Here is a 20,898-nt window from a genome sequence, read left to right on the forward strand (position 1 = left end):
TCTTCTAAAGGTAAGCTTGAAAGTAAGTCAGGGAGTGTCTTTTTCTTTGTCACTTTCTTGGGACACACTGGCACCTCTGGCTGTGCCGGTGGGGTTTGTGTCTGACTCACCATAGACGCCGTTGTGAGTACCCTTTCCAGCTCTTTAGGTGATGCTGGTACTGCATGCAACGCCGCTCGCTGCACATTTTGTAAAGCCTCTTGCTACACTTTCCAAATCTGGTATTCCATGTAACCTGCAGGGTAAACCTCAGCCAGGGTGTGTCTGAAGCCACAACTATGCATAATCTGCCCAGATACACTGGTGGCAGTTAAGCCCTGTGCAGCTGTATACTGCAATGGCGATTTCCAGGGGGCATAGTCTGCACCTGGTTGCGCAAACAGAGACAAGGGTCTAGACACATTCATTCTATCAGTTGACTGTCTTAATGGAGACATTAGTCTTATTGGATTAGTGGTTGTAGACATTAGCCATATCAGGTTCGATGCTGATGGTTGAACTCTTATAGGTGACATTGATGGTGTTTTCGGTACCGAAAGTGCCACATCATCAGTATCATGTCTGACATCGAGCCCCCTGCTCATTAATCCTTGAAATATTGAGCCAGATGGAGTGCTGTCTGTGGACTCTAATATTGCAAATAATGATGTTGTTGTTTGGGGGTCTAATGCAACCTCTTCCTCTCCAGTTACCCCTTCCTCAAAGTCCATATAGTCTTCTGGCTGGTAAGCCCTCTGTGGCGTTGCCGCTGGTGATTGAACTGGCGCCTGTGCTGGTGTCAATGCAGTTGGTTTCCGTCTCTCCATAGCCGTTGATATAGAGGGAAGCACTTCCTTCGATGTTGCGCCTATCGGTCTCGAAGCCGTCAATGTCAAAGGTGCCCTGGTCGACATCATGCCTATTGGTCCCAATGCCATTGATGCCAATGGTGACCTGGTCAATGCCGATCCCGTGAATGTCGGTCCCGTGGTTGTTGAAGCCAAAAGTGTTCTGCTTGACACCAAAGTCGGTATCGAGGATCCCCATTCTTCAACCGCAGATTGTAAATCCATCAGGGAGGGTGTGCTACCTCTGGAATCTGTTTTTGCTGTTCTTTTCTTAGAAGGGGAGTCCTCCTCATCAACATCTTCAGTAGAAGAAAGAAGTCTATGTTTCTTGTGTTAGTGGTGTTTCTTTTCTACCACTTCCAGACACTTGAACTCCTGCTCCTTGGTGGCTTTAGACTGCAAGATATGAGGGTCCACCAAAGGAGTCGTATCCGGCCACGATCCCGTGCTCGATACCGACCTTGACGTCGATGGGTACAACGGTCTCAGTGTCAGTGGTCGAAGTGCTTCATCATATAAAGCTGCTCATAGACGCAGTGCTCGATTCTTAAGAGTTTGTTTTGAGAATGAGCAACATATCTTAGAAGCTTTCGGGTTATGCTGCACCTCCAAGCAAAGCATGAGTCATGGCTATCTGTTGTCGGTAGCTTCGCCCGCCATTCCGTGCATCATTTGAAAGTTGTTGCTACAGGTTTAGACGTCATTGCAAATATCCTGTCTGTTTTGCTCTAGAATTGTCGTTAAGCAGTCCTTTAGTCTTTAGCCAGCAATTTCAAGTTGCACATACACCAGACAAATCTGGGGGGAAACACTCCGTTTTTATTCTTCTGTTTGAATTGTTTAGCAATTTTGTTATCCGTAAACCTGTCCAAAAACCGTGTAAACTATTTTACTTTATCCATGTCATGTCCAAAGTTGTTTACCGTCCAAACTATCTATAAATCTCTATAAATCGAGGAGCTAACAATACGAGTTGTAGACGCATACGTGGTCTAATAGAAACTGAACAAGGCATGCCCCAACTGCTGAAAATAACAGAAGCACGAAGCACATGCAGGGCAGTTGGAGGCGTTGTGAGGAGCTAGTCAATCTATCCGCGAGATCCCTGAGCAGGCACAGAACCTATTAATTATGAATGCAACGGATCACGATCCAGATCTTGGGCATACCCCGCAACCCGCAAAAGCAGCAACTAGTGCTTGTTACAAATATTAAAACAATATACAATTAACTCTGCTAGATGAGTCATAGCAGGATAACTAGACTAGCATCACTCTTAAAATTTAGTCAATTGACCAGCTCTGAAAAGTTCACATATACAGGGATTAATGCAAAATCCATATTTTAAAGTATTGTTACAACAGCAAAAGCAACTAATCAATATGGAAAGAACTTTAAATTTTGCTTTACTATAGACCTTGAGCTGAACCCGACCCGGCTCGGTTCGAACAGGACCATTTGGAGCTGGCTCAAAGCCCTACCAACAAAGGGGAATCCGGTGAGGATTCCCCTTTACCGGTAAAGCAGAGGAGCTTCCCTAACCACAAAGGACAGTAACATCCGAGTACTTACAAGTTGCTCTGGCAGCAGCAGCTCCTCCAACCCTCACCGGCCTCCCCAAAGTCTTCTGGGCATGGTTTGGGCCTCTGCACAGATGTGGAGGCCATTCTTTTAACCTCTGTGCCTGCACACGGGCCATTTGCATCACCATGTGATAAAAATGGCTCGTGCAGATGCACGGAAGTTAAAAGAATGGCCTCCCAAAACGTCCCTGAACCATGCCCAGGAGACTCTGGAGGAGGCCAGCAGTGGTTGGGGGACCTGCCGCCCCCCATTGCCAGCGCTACTTGTAAGCACTCTGTTTTTACTGTCCTTTATGGTTAGGGAAGCCACCACCCCTTACCAGTAAAGGACAATTCTCATCATTCTGCTTTGCCAGTAGGGCTTTGAACTGGTTCTGAACCGTTTCAAGCTCGAACTGAACCAGGAGCCGCCTTGAAGGTGCCAAAATTAAGCCGGCCTAGTCCGGTCTGAATTCGAACCAAACTGGGAAAGTCTCTAGTGCTGGGTGCCTGATGAGTTTCACACCCCTCCCATAAACCATGTTGAGATTGTTTTAATGGAAGGCAGTATACAAATTTAACAATAAAATAAAATAAATAAATAAACTTCACATATTCCCAACATGAATGTTTTGGCCTCTTTTTGTCCTCCCCACATACTCTCCCCATCCCCAGGTGAAAGCTCTCCAGTGAAAAATCACCTCAACCCCACTAAACAGTAATAATCATGTGTATGAAGCATTCTCTGAACAATGTAGGTCAGAACGTAGCACAGAAAGTCATAGAAATTCTCTCTGGAAAAGGTATCTAAGAGAGGTGGTCTTTTCTTCTGAAGTCATGGGCCACAACCTTCAGCCTCCAGAACTATAGGCAAAAGCAATACCTGACAATACACTTCCACGAAGATCCATCCTGATCATCCTGCTCTTCCACATACATCCTAATGTTATGTTCTTGATCCAGCTGGTACCAGTATGTCAGGCCATCTTTGTCTTTGCCAATTGGCTGAAGGCGCATAGCATCGGCATCTTCCTCGTTAATGATGTTCTTAAATTTTAGATTGTCATCAAACTGGCACTCACAAAGGTACTAGGAAAAAAAGAAAGCAAATAAGTACATTAAGGTACTGTAGGAGACACCAAATAAGTGCTTTTTGCCAGGGCACCCTCATTCCACGTCAGCATGAGATCAATTTGTAAAAACTCAGATAGAGAGGGAGGCTTTACCTAGGATGCTGACTGCAGAGGTCATAGCTCAGTGGTAGACCTCTGAATACCAGTTGCAGGGCAGCAACAGCAGGAGAGGGGGCATGCTTTCAGCCTGTGGGCTTCCCAGAGGCATCTGGTGGGCCACTGTGGGAAACAGGATGCTGGACTAGATGGGCCCTGGGCCTGATTCAGCAAGGCTGTTCTTATGTTTTGCATGTAGAATGCTTTGCATGTAGAAAAGCTCAAACTCAATCCCTGGCTTCTCCATGTAAAAGAATACCTGGGAAATAGAAAGAGCTGGGAAAGAGATGCTGCAGAGGCAATAATACTGGGCAATTTAGGCTGACAGTCTGATTCAGTGTAAGGCAACTTCATATGACCCTCCAAAACTATACGATGGTTTGTATTGTTGGTTACATTTAGGTTAATTTAAAAGGCTGCATACTTCATTGAGTTGGAGAGTTACACTACTGTAATACAGTCCGCAAGATATTCTAGAGCAAGCCATCTGGAGTGCTTTTGTTTCCCTCTTTTAAAAAGGGACGTTTTGAATCCATTACTGCATTTTCCGTAGATCTGAAACAGAGTGTTTAGGCAGCTTTTAAAGTAACTGAACCCAAGTCCTATCTTACAGGATCACTGCAAGGATTACTTAATTAAAGTATGTTCACTACTCGAAACTCTCTCAGTCATACATTATGGGTTGTATGCAAACCCTGCCTTCTACACATGCTACTTAGCACTTGCACAAGCAGAAGCGCAATTTTCACCAATTCTCCCCTATACTCTCCAGTTCCTTGTACCCTTTAAAAATCTGCTCCTAAGAATCTCTCAACCCTCATGAGCAGATTCTGGGGGGCTGAAGAGGGAAGAAAGAATTACTACTACAACAAATATGTATATACCACTTTTCAAAGGAGGTACACAGAAAGAAAGAAAAGGTAAGATGGTCCCATGTCCCAAAAGGGCTCACAATCTCAAAAGAAAAATAAGGTAGATACCAGCAACAGCCACTGAATGAATGCTGTGCTGGGTTTAGATAGGGCCAATTACTCTCCCCAGCTAAATTTAAGAGATTAATCACTTTGAAAGGTGCCTCTTTGATCAGTTAGCAGCATCTTAGCTATATGCCCAACAGGATTTTTAACATTTTTATCTGAGAGAATTATGGAAACATTTTTCTATCCTCTATGCATATACAGAAGCCACAAGATTTAAAACATTCAAATTCACTTAAGGATTTAGCCTACATCCCAACTTAAGTGTTCCACTAGTGCAATGCTGTTGCACTAGCGCAAGGACATATCACAAAGAAAGGAATTTTGTTGCAGAACAATTCTTGCACTAATGGAAGATATTGACACATTGCACAATGCACTGTATAACCTTGTATGTATCCCATGGTTGTGCAACACTGCAGACATGATTGATAAAAATGTGGTTTTTTAAAAACAAAAATATCAGATTTTTTAAAATTTGATTTGATTTTTTAAAAATAGAAATTGAATTATTTTTTTAAAGTTCATAAAGAACCCAGGTCAAAGATATTATCATGAATATTAAACATAACTTCTAATTATATTCTATAAACATGTTAACAGAAGTATATGATGAGAGACAACAGGCCTGATCCTATTCTGCAGATGTACATTCACCACACACACACACTCAAGCCCTTGCTCCCCCCACAAAAAAGTGCAAAGACAAAGAACGTCAATGAATAGAGGATTTGGGGGGGATGGAGTAGATCTGAGCAAGGAGAAAATGGATATAAATGCATGGGATGGGTAAAGGAGGAGAACAGAAAGTGAAACCAAAAGTGAACAGAATATATTCATACAGTCCCGAGGAAACGTTTTTGGAGTGTATCCTCCATTGCAGAGGGGAAACATCTATCATGTCATCAGGCCATAAGAGAGACCTCATTTGGGAATATTTTAATGAAGGTCCTGCATCTGTGGGTAAGAAAGGCATGCATGCAAAATGCAAACAGTGCAACAATGAAATGCAAGGCCTGGTTGCCCGAATGAGAAGTGTGTACCTATCTTCTAAAAATGAAACCTACATCAATCTCTAAATAGGTATTAAGGTTATATTAGACAACAACTACAACTATTTATATACCGCTTTCCAACACAAATTTCCAAAGCGGTTTACATAGAGAATTAATTAATTAATTAATTAGATGGACAGTGCTCTAATCTGTGTGCGGAATGAGTTTTGTTCTGGGTGGCATTATCAACGGAGTGTGTGCACATATGCAATCAGAGTGGGGCCTTCCTGATTCAACCTGAGTGGGATCTAAAAGTAACTGAGTGGACTTCAGAAAATGTGTGAGCGCGTGCACATGCACACACCTCAGAGGGAACAGTGAAGATGGCTGTCTGTCAGAAAAGGGCTCACAATCTAAAAAGAAACGTAAGATAGACACCAGCAACAGTCACTGAAGGTACTGTGCTAGGGATGGATAGGGTCAGATGACAAGAATGTACTATTCTAGAAAATGATGATTAAATAGAATCTTCCCGACTAGTAATTTAGATTGTGATTTAAATCATTAATTGAGTCCTTCTGTGAAGTGAATTAAGCCGTGATTGAAATCATGATTTAAATCAATTTGATTTAAATCAAACCAACCCTGACTGCAGAGCACTTCAACATTGTGCAACTCCGCAAACTTCTGAACTGTATGCCGCTTCTCTTGCTATACTAGTGCAACACTAATCTGGATGCTAGCTAGTATTTTCAGAGTTAACTGAGCAAAGAGGCAACTGTTAAGTGGCACCAATCTGATATTTAACAAGCAAAGCAACTGGCCTAGTTCACACCCAGCCCAACATCAACAAATGGCTATTGCTAGTTTCTACCTTGTGTTTCTTTTAGATTGTGAGCCCTTTGGGGAGGGAACCACCTTATTTATTTTTCCATGTAAATAGCTTTGAGAACTTCTGTTGATAAGCAGTATATAAATATCCATAGTAGTAGTAGATTATCATGTTGCTTGCATCATATTTACTGTTAACACAGCAAGGCTCAACTTGGACTACAGGAGAACCCCGGTATCCACGGGGGTTCCATTCTCTGCTACAACCAAGGATAACAGAACCGCGGATACCAAGGCATTGAGTCAATGGGACTCAAAAGTTTAGGTTCCTGGAGGCGCTGGAATCTGCCGAAAATGGCAAAATGCAGCACTAAACACTATGGGGAAAGTGCCCTGCTGTGCTCCATGGGTCTTAAGGGGTCTAGCAATGCCCCCCCAAAGTCCAAAATCCAGCTTTTTTCCGTGAACATTCACATTTTTTAAAAAAATAAAAACACTTTTTTTACACAACCAAATTTGCAGATGACACTGAACTATTTAGGGTACTGGAATCCAAAACAGATTCTGAAGAGCTCCGAAAGGATCTCTCCAAACTGGGTGAGTGGGTGACAAAATGGCAAATGTGGTTCAATGTAAGCAAGGGTAAAGTGATTCATATTGGGGGGGAAAACTCCAATTTTACATATGCACTAATGTACTTTGAGCTGACCAGGAGAGAGATCTTGGGGTTGTGGTAGACAGCTCATTGAAAGTGTTGATTCAGTGCAAGGCAGCTGTGAAAAAGGCAAATTCCATGCGAGGGATAATTAGGAAGGGGAATGAAAATAAAAATGCTACTATTATAATACCCTTATACAATTCTATGGTGCAGCCACATTTGGAGTACTGTGTACAGTTCTGGTCACTGTCTCTTAAGAAAGACACTGTAGAACTGGAAACGGTTCAGAAGAGGGCAACCAACATGATTAGGGGTCTGAAGCACCTTCCTTAAGAGGCAAGGTTACAGCATCTGGGGCTCTTTACTTTGGAAAAGAGTCAACTACGGGGAGACATGATAGAGGTGTATAAAATTATGCATGGAGTAGAGAAAGTGGATAGTGAGAAATTTTTCTCCCTCTCTCACAACACTAGAACCAGGGGTCATCCCATGATACTGAAGGTTGGGAAATCTAGGACCGACAAAAGGAAGTACTTTTTCACACAGTGCATAATTAATGTATGGAATTCTCTGCCACGAGATGTGATGATGGCCACTAGCTTGGATGGCTTTAAAAGGGGCTTAGACTTGTCTTCTGTGGATTTGTGTATCAATGGCTACTAGTCTGGTGGCTGTGGGCCATCTCCAGACTCAGAGGCAAGATGCAGGGGGGCAACAGAAAGAGAGAGGGCATGCCCTCACCTCTTGTCTGTGGGCTTCTCAGGGACATCTGGTGGGCCACTGTGTGGATCAGGACGCTGGACTGGATGAGCCTTTGGCTTGATCCAGCAGGGCTGTTCTTATGAGCACAAAATGGCTCCTATGTTCAAAACAGCGGTTGAAAATGACCTCTGAGGCCACCCGGAAACCACAGATACTTGGAATTAACCCTTTTTAAACCTCCCCCTCACCCACATATGCTGAGGTCGGGTGGCAATTGTGTATTCGACCATGGATACACAAAACTGTGCATATTGGATCTGCGAATGGTGAGGTTCTCCTGTATTTTTCAAACTATAGTTTGGAGTTAGCATCAATGGAAGTTGATCCAATTTGGATGTCATAGGAAAACTGGTTGTAACAATCTGGAATTGAAGGAAGGAACTGGCATGTGAGATGGGAAGAAAGAAGAGGAAAGCACATATGGCATGCTACCAATCCTCTAAACCATGGGTTAGAAGATTACCCAAACTGAATTCAAGTCACAAGTATTCTAGAAAAAATTCAAGTGGATTAAAGAGAACTAGCATTACCTTCAATATTCCCAACTTGCATTCAGTGCTCATTTCCAGGTATCCTTTCTTCTCCATCTCCCATGCCCAGGTGCTGTTGAATTCTTGACACATCTATAAAGACAAAATAGTTAAATGAATTATTGAGGAATCTCCCATCAAGACACCAACATGACCGACACTCAGTGTCTATGGGAATGCAGCAAGAGCCAGAACTGGGAGAATAAAGAGGTAGTCAGACTGTCAGTAGAGTCTCAGAGATTAAAGCGTAGGGTGGGCTTGGTGGACCAAAAAACTCTGGATTCCCCCTGTCCAAGGGCAGGTATGGAAAAACCGGAAAATTCAGCAAGACATATGAAATTGTTTCCCTTAAAAATCATCAGTAGGATTAATTACATTACAGACACACTGATTTCCATATTTTCTCTAGCAACATGATGGGCTGTTTGTTTCTGCACAGTAGTGTTGAGTCCATATACTATTTCTAATAATATAACCTTCCTTTTTGTTATACCACAATATTGGTGGTTCCTCATTTTAGCTTTTAACAATCCAACCCCAATTTGCTAAGTTGCAAAAATAAAGAATTAGCTAGCTTAAGAAGCAGTTGTTTGCAGTGCCATCTCTCACAATTGTTATTACTGTTTAATTTTAATTCAAAACATTTGGCTAGGATCCACAGTAAATGCAAACAAATTCATTCACCAGAGCTGTCCTGGATCAAGTCCCTTCCTCGTCTAGTGAATCCGCATCTCCCTCCGAGCTGGGGGAGGCTCATCCCTGCAGCTGGATTGGGCTCCGAAGGGCCTCTGAAGCCCAGAGACAGGACCCCATCCATTCTCCCTTGGGGAAGGGCATGGGCAGGGTTAGCAGCAAGTACAAATTTTGGCTGGCTCCCAGGGCCAATCCAGATGTGTTGGAGGCTGTTCCAGAGAACTGCATGATTAGTTCCATGCACCTAAGAGGGCTTTGGGCCTGTACTTTTCAAACAACAGTCCTGCCCAGCAAATTGCTCTGGAAATCAAGGGACCTTTCAAAACAGAGTTTGTGAAAGTGTGGTGTGTGTGTGTGTGTTTGTGTGTGTGTGTGTGTGTGTGTGTGTCTTATGTTCAAAGGAAAAAACATCTAAAAATCATACTGAAAATAAGCAAGCCCTAGGGCATTCCAAGGCCACATGCATGCCACTCTGAGCTCCTTGGATGAATGCTGGGATAAACATTTAACAAAAGCAGTTTACCTGTCAGGAAAGTTTAAGAACAAAGAACAAGTGTTGGTTGCTGTAAAGAACTAGATATCCTAACTCATGGGGGAAACATTGACAAACTGATGAGAGTAGAGAGGTACCTAAGTAGAGAGATAGTAGAGAGTAGAGAGATACATCTTCACATGGCCTTAGTAGGAGCCCAGCCTCTCTCCTCAGAAGGACATCCTCTTTTAAAGGGGTCCATGGGGAAAGCAGAGGAGGGGCAGAGTAGGAAAAGCAAGGCAGAAAAATAAAAGGTGTGGTGTGTGGGGGTGGTTTTTTTTTTTTTTGGTAAGAATAAGAATGGGGAAAGGGCACATCCCATCGAAGGAAATGAAGAAGGAACAGGCATATCTGGAGGCTGGATAAATGAGAGCAGAAGCTCCAGCCAATGCAACTAGCTAGGAGCAAAACAGGAAAGGAAATGGGGATCCTGCTCCCACTGCCTGCTGGGAGAGAGGCTGGACTTCCTGTTACATAGTCCTTCTACCTGAATCTAACCTGTCTAGCTGAGCAAGTTGAGGATGACAACCCACCATTACTGATGATCTCCTATACTGTGTTAAAACCCAATCTTCAAGTCAGAAATCAACTTGGTGCAAGAGATCCTATTGTTGGCCATCATATCAAGTACTTACTCTCACACATCAACCAACACAAGAATTTCAAAACACGTTGTGTAAAAACTGCTTACCTTGATCAAGTATTTTTCCCATCGGTCTGCTGTGACAGACTTCCCGATCTTTCTCATCAGTTTCAAATGAAGTTCTACCAGCTCTCTTGGAACTACAAATACCAAAAAAAAGAGTAGAAAAGCTTTTAAATGCCCATGTTGCTCTAGTGCTAAATGTAAGTACAACCAACACCAGGTGAACACTAAGGCGTTAACAACTCCAAAGAGAGCCAAAACTGTAGTACAGAATGGACAGACTTCACGTGTAATGGCAACAAGTAAGTGAGAGGGAGCCACTGCATTCCCGGAAAAGGCATTCTGCCTTTTCTGTGTTGTGCAAACCCAGAAACGGTGGGCTGCCAATGTAGGGTTCCCTCCACCACCCAACAGTGACCTAACATTTGTAACCTAGATTTGAAGTTGGATGGCCAATATCAGATGGCAGCAGTAACCCTAGATTGGCAATCCAACATTTCTGGTTTCACATGACACAGAAGAGGCACACAGAGTGCCCACTTGTCAGGAAATGGCAGTTCCCTCCTACTTATTTGCCACCATTAGGTATGAAACTGCTTTCAAAAGTCCAGCTAAATGAAAGCCTGATGTTTCACAGAACTGTATAGTTGGAAGGTAATATTAAATCAGGCATGTGGCAGAAGGTAAACCAAGGTTCACTGGTAAGACTACTGGCCAATTTCAGGCAGACCACTTGCCAGGTGCTGGGATTCTTGAAAAGAGTGCTAGATTAGGAGGACCTTGGTCTGATCCATCAAAGCATTTCTCATGTTCTTAAGCAATAGAGCAAATCCAGGAACACTGAACACACAGACTAGTTATGTCTTAGTTATGTATGCATGTATGATTTATGTTTCAATTTGCAATGGTGGACCATGGGGATTCCGAAAGGAAAAGGAAAGAAAACCACCCAAGACTTAAGTCAACCCACCCCTGTATTATATGTCAAATATCTTTAATCTTCCATCATGGAGATTAATCATCTATTAAAATATGTTTCCTCTTAAGGGGTGTTCCCTCTAAGGTGTGCGCACATGTGCGTGCTCACACATTTTTTGATGTCCGCTCAGTTAATTTTAGATCCTGTTCAGGTTGAACCAGGAAGGCCCCATTCTGAATACATGTGTGCACACACTGTCTTGATACTGCCGTCCAGAACAAACTTCATTCCGCACACAGATGGAAAAAATATTAGAGAGAACACTGCTCTTAAATCAGATTAGTTACAGAATTTGCTGAAAACTCTACTGTCTTGCCAACAGGTGACCTCTCAGCTCTCATGAACCAGGAGCTAAATGAGAACTGAGCAACCTCCATAAAAGACCAAGTTTACATACAGTGGGTATAGGAAAGAATCACCCCCTTTGATAGACCTTAAATTCTGGTTCCCTTACATCCTGAAATGAAAACACAAAGAAAATTCCCTTCACCAGCTGTACTTATCCAATGCAACCTATAACATCCAACTGAAAAACATCACAATTACAATCCAGAAAAAGTGTCAGTAATAAAAAACAATTACTGAGATTGAAAAAGGATCACACACACCCCAATGTCAATATTTTGTTGAACCACCTTTTGCTTTAATAACAGCCTTGAGTCTGTTGGGATACTTCTCTATCAACCTTGCACATCTAGACGGAGCAATATTTGCCCACTCCTCCATACAGAACTGTTCAAGTTCAGTCACATTGGATGGTAGGTGTTGGTGGACTGCTATCTTCAAATTTCTCCACAGATTTTCTATGGGATTTAGGTCTGGGCTCTGACTGGGCTACATGAGGACGTTCACTTTTTTCTCCTTCAGCCACTGTGTGGTCAATTTTGCTGTGTGCTTCGGATCGTTGTCATGTTGAAAGGTGAATCTTCTACCCATCCTCAACTGTCTGGCAGAGGGTAGCAGGTTTTCTTCCAGAATCTGACGGTATTTTGCCCCATCCATTTTTCCTTCTACCCTAACGAGAACCCCAGTCCCTGAGGCAGAGAAACACCCCCACAACAGGATACTGCCACCTCCATGCTTCACTGTAGGTATGGTGTGTTGTGGATGGTGAGCTGCGTTGGATTTACGCCAGGTGTACTGTTTGGTGTTGAGGCCAAATAGTTCAATCTTGGTCTCATCTGACCATAAGACCTTTTTCCATTTGGCATCAGAATCTTCAAGGTGCCTTCTGGCAAAGCTCAAACGAGCTTCAATGTGGCCTTTCTTGAGAAGTGGCTTTCTCCTTGCGACCCTCCCGAACAAGCCACATCTGTGGAGCGCTCGTGAAATTGTTGTCACATGCACAGAACAACCACTCTTTGCCATGAAGTCCTTTAACTCCTTCAGAGTGGCCATTGGCCTCTTGGTAACCTCTCTTACCAGTTTCCTCCTTGCTCTTCCATCCAGTTTGGAGGGCCGACCGGATCCAGGGAGGATAGCAGTCCACCAACACCTACCATCCAATGTGACCGAACTTGAACAGTTCTGTATGGAGGAGTGGGCAAATATTGCTCCGTCTAGATGTGCAAGGTTGATAGAGAAGTATCCCAACAGACTCAAGGCTGTTATTAAAGCAAAAGGTGGTTCAACAAAATAATGACATGGGGGGGGGGTGATCCTTTTTCAATCTCAGTAATTCTTGTTTTTTAGTTCTGACACTTTTTCTGGACTGTAATTGTGATGTTTTTCAGTTGGATGTTATAGGTTGCATTGGATAAGTACAGCTGGTGAAGGGAATTTTCTTTGTGTTTTCATTTCAGGATGTAACGGAACCAGAATTTAAGGTCTATCAAAGGGGGTGATTCTTTTCTATACCCACTGTACACTATGCCAAGCACAGGACAGGCCACTAGATGTGCTTGTTTTCTCCTCTAAATAGCAACTGTGAAGGACTCTGGGTTGGGATCATGGTATTGGTGGGGGGCAGCGGCTTTAACCTTTGCCTCCGACATGGTCCTGATCTGGATTATATGCCCCCATGGCTGCTATTCGACCCAGGAGGAAGTACACATTGGTGCCAAAAGGAAACAATAGCTGTTTCCCAATTTTTAAAAATATATCATCTAAAAAGCCTCAGTAGTCTAGTGTAGGTATTTTCAAACCATCCAATAGGAGGGAAGCTCCCACTGGTGTCAATAAGAAACATCAATGGCTTCCCTTCATATTCTTAAAAAATATTAAAGACACAGATCCTTTTAGACTCATTTTAGGGACAGAACCTCAATGGTCTAATATTGACATTTTCAAACCAATATATAAATAGTCCTTTAAAAAAGTGAACCGTGGCTAACATCTTCAATTTCTGTGCAGATGTAATGGTGCGTCATGTTTAGTGATGAAAAGGAAAAGGAGAGTGGAATTTGTACCAGAGAAAAAAGGAAGGGGAGGAAGTACGGGAAGTTCTCTCTGTACTCTTCATTTCTTGAGCATAATTACACCTCTGAGCTTTTGTATCTAAAATGGCAAAAGAAATGGCTCTCCTGAAGTGTTCTATTCTCCTTTACAAGGAGGAAATTACTGGTCACAACAGTCACATCTTCAGAGTAGGGAAATGGAGTGGAGTATTACAAATCAAAGAGTTGTAAGGCATTGATAACATAGTTACAAGCAAGCTGAGCTAGCATCAACTGAAACATTCAAAAGTGTCCTGGCCCTTCAATAGCAGATGCTGAATGTTCCAACAAAACAAGCCCAGATCAAAAAAATACTATGACTGCTTCCACTTCACAACTTATCACGGTATGTTGCAATACCACTAACAATATGCTTTGAATCATTATTCTTCTAACACAAGTATGAACGGAGGAGCTTACACAAACAAAAGCAAAGCTGGGTGAAGCTCATCACACATATCAAGATGTAAATGTTAAACAAATATGGAAGAATGATTACAATTAATCATTTTAAATATTATGAACCACCACTTGCACTTTTAATAGGTAAGATATTCTAAAATATTTTTATCTTTTCTAGTTGACAGTAACTGTAGATAATTCTTGTTCCCATCTTTTGAATAGGAAGTTAAGGCCCTAAGACAGGAGGAGTTCCCAACACTGGGTCTCCAAATGTTTTGGGACTACAGCTCCCATCATCCCCAGGCTCAGTGGCCAGGGGATCCAAGGTTGAGAACCCCTGCCTTAGCAGATTGATATGCCTAAGGCAAACTAATTCAGGTCCAAGCACAAGACTATGCACTCTTTGGGGCGGGCCGTTCTCCCCCTCCCTCCTGCCCCATTCTCCCTTCCCCTTCCTCCCCCCTGCCCCACTCTCTCTTTCCCACTCACCCCCTTTCCAGTCTCTCCGCAGCTTCCCTGCCACTTTCTTGTCTCGCTGGTCATCCCGCCACCGCCTCCCGCCCCTGGCAGCCAGACCGGGCTTTGCCACCACCGCTGCCACCTCCCCCTTACCCGGGACGGCATGGCCAGGCCAGACCGTCTCGCCACCGCCTCCCATTTTGCAGCCCACCACCACCATCTTCCGCCATCCCCCCCCCCCGAACTCACACCCCAATGCCAAGAACTCTCACGAGAGTTCCGCCAAATCCTGGGCATGCGTGCCGGCTAAGAGAATTAAATATATAGATTGGCTCTCTGTGTTTAACTTAACCATTATCTTTCACTTCAGTGTAGCAAGATATGGATAAATAATTCAGGTTTTACAGATGTTACTAGTGGACCCGAGTGCAGAGCATCTGCGCCTCCAGTTGGGCCCAGCCGCCGCCCCCCCGATGCCGCCGCCGCCGCCGTCTCACCCCAGGGGGCCAGGGCCAGGCCGTACCACCACCGCCTCCCTGTCCTCCTCTTCGGGGCGGCGGGGCTTTGCTTGCCTGCCGCCCATCCTCTTCTCACCCTCCTCCTCAGGGCGGCGGTGCCACCGCCGCCTTCCACCTCACTGTCTTCCTCCTCAGGGCAACGGGGCTTCACCCACAGCCTGTCCTCCTCCTGCCACCCATCGTCCTCTTGCCCTCCTCCTCAGGGCGGCAGGGCTTCGTCCGCTGCCCGAACTGGCTCCTGGCACGCGCCACCCCAACCGGCTACTGGCACGCGCTCCTCCCTCCTGCCCTGGCACGTGTCGCCACCTCTGGGCCCACCATTGGTCGCGGCTGCAGCAGGGGCAGAGCTTGCCACATCCCCATGCATCCCCTCTACAGGAATTAATTATATTATTATTATATAGATAGATTCTCCCAACCACAGACTATCCCAACCTATAGCAATGAAGCAATACAAGCCATAATACCAGAGTCAGCAGAGTGAAAGCAGGGATGGGCAAAAATGGCCCCTCCCCTCGCACATGAACGAAACCGCTTCCATTCACCGAAGTACTAGTTTTGATGTTAACTGCTGATGATCATGTTGTGAATGAGCCTCTATGTTTTTATCCTGTACACAAGTTAGGCTCTATCTAAAGAAAAGTTTACATACCTACCTCTTGAATTTCATGGCTTTGGGCCTTACTGTTTACAACTCCCTCCCTCTCACTTCACAGCCACCTAATGCCACAGTGGGGAAATGACTTGACTAGCAAGCCAGAGGTTGTTGGTTCGAATCCCTACTGGTATGTTTCCCAGACTATAGAAAGCACCTATATCAGGCAGCAGCAATATAAGAAGATGCTGAAAGGCATCATCTCATACTGCATGGGAGATGGCAATGGTAAACCCCTCCTGTATTCTACCAAAGACCACCACAGGGCTCTGCGGGCACCTAGAGTTGACACCAACTTGACGGCACACTTAACCTTTATCCTCCCACTTCATATCTCTCTGCCAACTGAGTATCATGCATCTGATGAAGTGGGCTCTAGCTCACAAAGAGCTTTGGCCAAAATTCTGTTAGACCTTAAGGTGCCATGTGATTTTTTAAATAATAATAATAATAATTATTATTATTATTATTATTATTATTATTATTATTATTATTATTATTATTATTATTATTATTTCTTGTTTACACAGTCAGACAGGTGTTATTGACTGGTTTGTTTTATCCAGACATCGAGTCCTTCCCAAGGACCTGGGATGGCTGAATTTTATTGTCAGTTGTTATAGATATCGTCGCAGAATATAGGCTGTTCCCAGTGAAGCTGCTTTTTGTAATTGGCTGATGGTGATTTCTGTGGCTCCGATGGTGTTGAGGTGCTCTTCAAGGTCTTTTGGGACTGCACCCAGGGCGCCAATGACCACTGGGATTATTTTGGTCTTTTTCTGCCACAGCCTTTCAATTTCAATTTGTAGATCTTTGTATTTGGTGATTTTTTCTATTTCTTTTTCTTCTATTCTGCTATCCCCTGGTATTGCTATGTCGATTATTTTGACTTGTTTTTCTTTCTTCTCAACTACAGTTATATCTGGTGTATTGTGTGGCAGATGTTTGTCTGTTTGTAGTCGGAAGTCCCATAATATTTTTACATCTTCATTTTCTTCAACTTTTTCAATTTTATGGTCCCACCAATTTTTGGCTACAGGTAGCTTGTATTTTTTGCAGATGTTCCAGTGTATTATCCCTGCTACTTTGTCATGCCTTTGTTTGTAGTCAGTCTGTGCGATCTTTTTACAACAGCTGATTAGGTGGTCCACGGTTTCATCTGCTTCTTTACAAAGGCGGCACTTGCTGTTTGTGGTGGATTTTTCGACTTTTGCTCTTATTGCATTTGTTCTTAGTGCCTGTTCTTGTGCAGCCAGTATTAAACCCTCTCTTTCTTTCTTCAAGTTGCCATTCTTAAGCCATTGCCAGGTCTTGGTGATTTCGGATTTTCCACTTATATTGTGTAAATATTGACCATGCAATGGCTTATTTTTCCATTTTTCTGCTCGGTTCTTGACTTGTTCTTTCTTGTAGGCCTGCTTTGTTTCATTGGTGTTGAATAGTTTCACGTTATTGACCATTTGAAGTGCATCTTCTTCACTGTCCTTGATATATTCTTCAAGGCCTCTTTTCTCCTTCTCGACTGTTTGATGGACTTGCAGCATTCCTCTTCCACCTGAGCTGTGAGGGAGGTAGAGCCTATTTACATCACTGCGGGGGTGCAGAGCATGATTGATGGTCATTATTTTCCTGGTCTTACGATCTAGCGTCTCTAGCTCTGCCTGGGTCCAGTCTATTATTCCTGCAGTGTATCTGATAACAGGTATAGCCCAGGTGTTTATGGCTTGTATGGTGTTCCCGCCATTGAGTTTGGACTTGAGGATTTTTCTGACTCTCCTGATGTATTCACTTCCAATTTTTCTTTTAACTTCAGTGTATGCAATGTTATCAGCCTGGAGAATGCCCAAGTATTTGTAAGGTTCTTTCTCTTCCAGGTTCTTGATCTTGCTTCCATTGGGCAATTCTATTCCTTCTGATTTTCTTATTTTCCCTCTGTTCATTATTAATGCAGCACACTTGTCTAGTCCAAACTCCATTGCTATATCGCTACTGAATATACGGACAGTGTTTAGCAGTGATTCGATTTCTGACTGGGACTTTCCATACAACTTCAGATCGTCCATGTACAGCAGATGGTTGATTTGACTTGATGTTTTAGATGTTTGGTATCTGAGGCCTGTTTTGTTTAGTATTTGTGAAAGTGGGGTCATGGCGATTACAAACAACAGAGGGCATAGTGAGTCCCCTTGGAAAATGCCTCTTCTAATGCTAACCTGTCCAAGTGTCTCGCCATTGATTGTTAACTGTGTACTCCACATGCTCATTGCTTTTTTATATAAATATTTGAATGTTTTTGCTGACACCAGTTGTTTCTAAACATTTTAGTATCCATGTGTGAGGCAATGAATCAAAGGCTTTCTTGTAGTCAATCCATGCAACACTTAGATTGGTTTTTCTTCTCTTGCAGTTTTCTAAAATCATTTTGTCAATCAGCAGCTGGTCTTTTGTGCCTCTGGTGTTCGGGCAATTTCCTTTCTGTTCAGCTGGAAGCTGTTTGTTAGTTAATAAGTGTGGCATCACTTCATCTGCTATTATTCCAGTTAATAATTTTAACATGGTTGGCAGACAGGTTATCGGTCTATAATATAAGATTCATAATAAGAAATAAAGTATTCACAGGAGTTGAGCTGGAAGAACTGCAAAGAGCAACACAGGCTCAAGATATGGAAGAAGAATTACCACCAACTGAAGCAGTTGCTCAGGCGCAGATGGAGGAGGTGTTGGAAATAGAGGATACCACCGTTGCTGAACTGTTTCAAAATCAAAGCCAGGCAACCTCCACTTTGCCTTCACCTCAAAAACCCAAATGCCATTTAACAGAAAAGCAACAAGAACTAAATGAGCCCCTGGTGGCGCAGTGGTAAAACTGCCGCCCTGTAACCAGAAGGTTGCAAGTTCGATCCTGACCAGGGGCTCAAGGTTGACTCAGCCTTCCATCCTTCCGAGGTCGGTAAAATGAGTACCCAGAATGTTGGGGGGCAATATGCTAAATCATTGTAAACCGCTTAGAGAGCTTCCAGCTATAGAGCGGTATATAAATGTAAGTGCTATTGCTAATTACTTGGAAGTGCACCTTTTGTTGGGTCTTTCATGATGAGATGAGTTTTCCCAGTTGTTAGCCATTGTTCAATATCACCTCCTTGCAAAATGTGATTGAACTGTTTTGATAGTTGTTTATGATGGCTTGTTAGGTGTTTAAGCCAAAAGCCATGCAGTTCATCATCACCTGGAACAGTCCAATTTTTAATTTTCTTTGCTCTTTCACTTATTAATTCTGGTGTTATTATTAGATCTTGCATTTGTTGGTTACATTTTTTGACCTCTTTCATCCAGCCTGCTTTTTTATTATAATCTATTGGATTGTCCCATAATTTCCCCCAGAATTGCACTGTTTCTTCTTTATTTGTTGTTTCTATGTTTCTTGCAGTTTCTCCTTCTATGCTTTGGTAGAAACGTCTCTGATTCGACTGGAATTGGAGGAGATGATGATGATGATGATGATGATGATGATGATGATTGGCTAAACCAGAATAGTCTTACCAAACCGACACATTTCAAATTGCACAAAACTAAAATGAAAACATTTACTTGCTGGATACAGTACTATACATTAGCAAGCTTGACATGGTATATATATATATCTCCTTTTTTCTAAATTCCTAACTCAAATAAACCAAGCCTAGAAAGGAATACAAGAAACCCCAAAAAGGGATCCAAGAAACTTTCTGCAATCAAGAAATTCGCAACACCCCACTGTTCAAGGTCTATTCTTAAACCCCCTCCTCTTCTAGACTCTTCCTTTTCTTGGTGCCAAAGTGCTTTTCAACAGTAAAGGCCTTTTCAAAACAAGCCTGTAAGATGGACTACATGGAAAGCAGCACAGTGAACTTCATGACCAAAGGAAGAATTTCAAACCTGTGATTGCAGCACTGAAAACATCCAATGTGCTATCAACTGCACCCCATTAGCCCCAGATCTCCTCCAGTTTCATTCGAGGATCTTCAGTTAATCCATGTGGCTACCATTCAACATGCTATCCCTGGTTTATTTATATCACCATCTACAGCCCCTTTTCTGGACCACTCAAGACAGATAACAGTGGAAGAGTAAAAGCAATTACAAAACAAACAAGGAAACACACTGGTCATTAGAACAGACAACAAAACAAAAAATGACACAAAGCCCCAAAACAGGGAAAGCCGTACAAAATCGCCCAGTAACAAGGCCAAAGCCTGAAGAAACAGAAATGTTTTCACCAAATGGTTAAATGCCATCCAGAATCTCCTCAGGCAGGAAAAACGAAGGGATGGGTGCCACCACTTGAGAGAGGGTGACCTCTCTCATGTTCCCACCACCCACACCTTGGATGGGAATGGGAATGAGCAGGCTTAGCGAAGGGGTTCTCAAACATGAGTCACCAGATGCTTTTCAACTTCAACTTCTATAACCATTATTGGACTGTGAGAGCTGAAGTCCAACAATATCTGGGGATTCACATTTGAGAACTCCTGTCTTAGTGTTAAACTCAGGCTGTCCCATGCACAGCCAATGCTGATTGAGAGGAATGCAACACAAGGCAATGCAGATGCACATCTAGATTCCACCGAACCGCCTGGATGAGAATATGAAAGCACATCTCCATCAAAGACTGCTTCTTGTTGGCTATGACTTTTTTGTTTGTTTTTGTTTTAGAGTGGATAAATTATCCAGTCATACAGGATCTATTCTGATAAAGACCTAACTAGAGCAAATTGGGAGCCAAGAACTCAAAAGAACAGCTAGACTCAAAACTAACAGCTGCATACAATACATACATATCCACATGGAAAACAGGAACATTTGGAGTGGCAACAGGGTGCATGTGGAGAGGCAGGAAAGGTGGCACACATTGCAGAACTTCAGTTAAGGTCTCATGGATTTCTTAAAGTCCCGGTTTTGGTACCACTTCTCTACTTACTTACTTATTCATTCATTCAATTTCTATACCGCCCTTCCAGAATGGCTCAGGGCAGTTTACAAATAAAACAAAACCAGTTAAAATCAATCACATACTCATACTAACTTTATGTTTCCTGCAAAACAATCTGCTCTTTCACGGTTCTCCTCATCCCGAGAGAGCAAAAGAACAAAAGCTACAGGAGTAGAGTTTCAATTCAAACTCAAGTGTGCCACGAAGGACCTGCATGGCTGACTGCCTTGCAGGAGAAT

General features: G+C 43.1%; 1 protein-coding gene across 4 annotated transcripts in view; it reads right to left on the bottom strand.

Annotated features, from left to right (window-relative positions):
• The window catches only part of RSF1 (remodeling and spacing factor 1), a 93,160-nt gene that overhangs the window by 56,753 nt on the left and 15,509 nt on the right, over positions 1-20,898 (bottom strand). For all 4 annotated transcript variants that reach the window (XM_053305443.1, XM_053305444.1, XM_053305445.1 and 1 more), the window contains exons 2-4: positions 10,288-10,379; positions 8,372-8,464; positions 3,273-3,478 (exon numbers count right to left, since the gene is read on the bottom strand). In XM_053305443.1, coding sequence (XP_053161418.1) covers positions 3,273-3,478; positions 8,372-8,464; positions 10,288-10,379 — 391 coding nt within the window. The remainder of the gene's footprint in view (positions 1-3,272; positions 3,479-8,371; positions 8,465-10,287; positions 10,380-20,898) is intronic.

This window comes from Hemicordylus capensis, chromosome 3 (genome assembly GCF_027244095.1).
Source record: "Hemicordylus capensis ecotype Gifberg chromosome 3, rHemCap1.1.pri, whole genome shotgun sequence".
NCBI lineage: Eukaryota > Metazoa > Chordata > Lepidosauria > Squamata > Cordylidae > Hemicordylus > Hemicordylus capensis.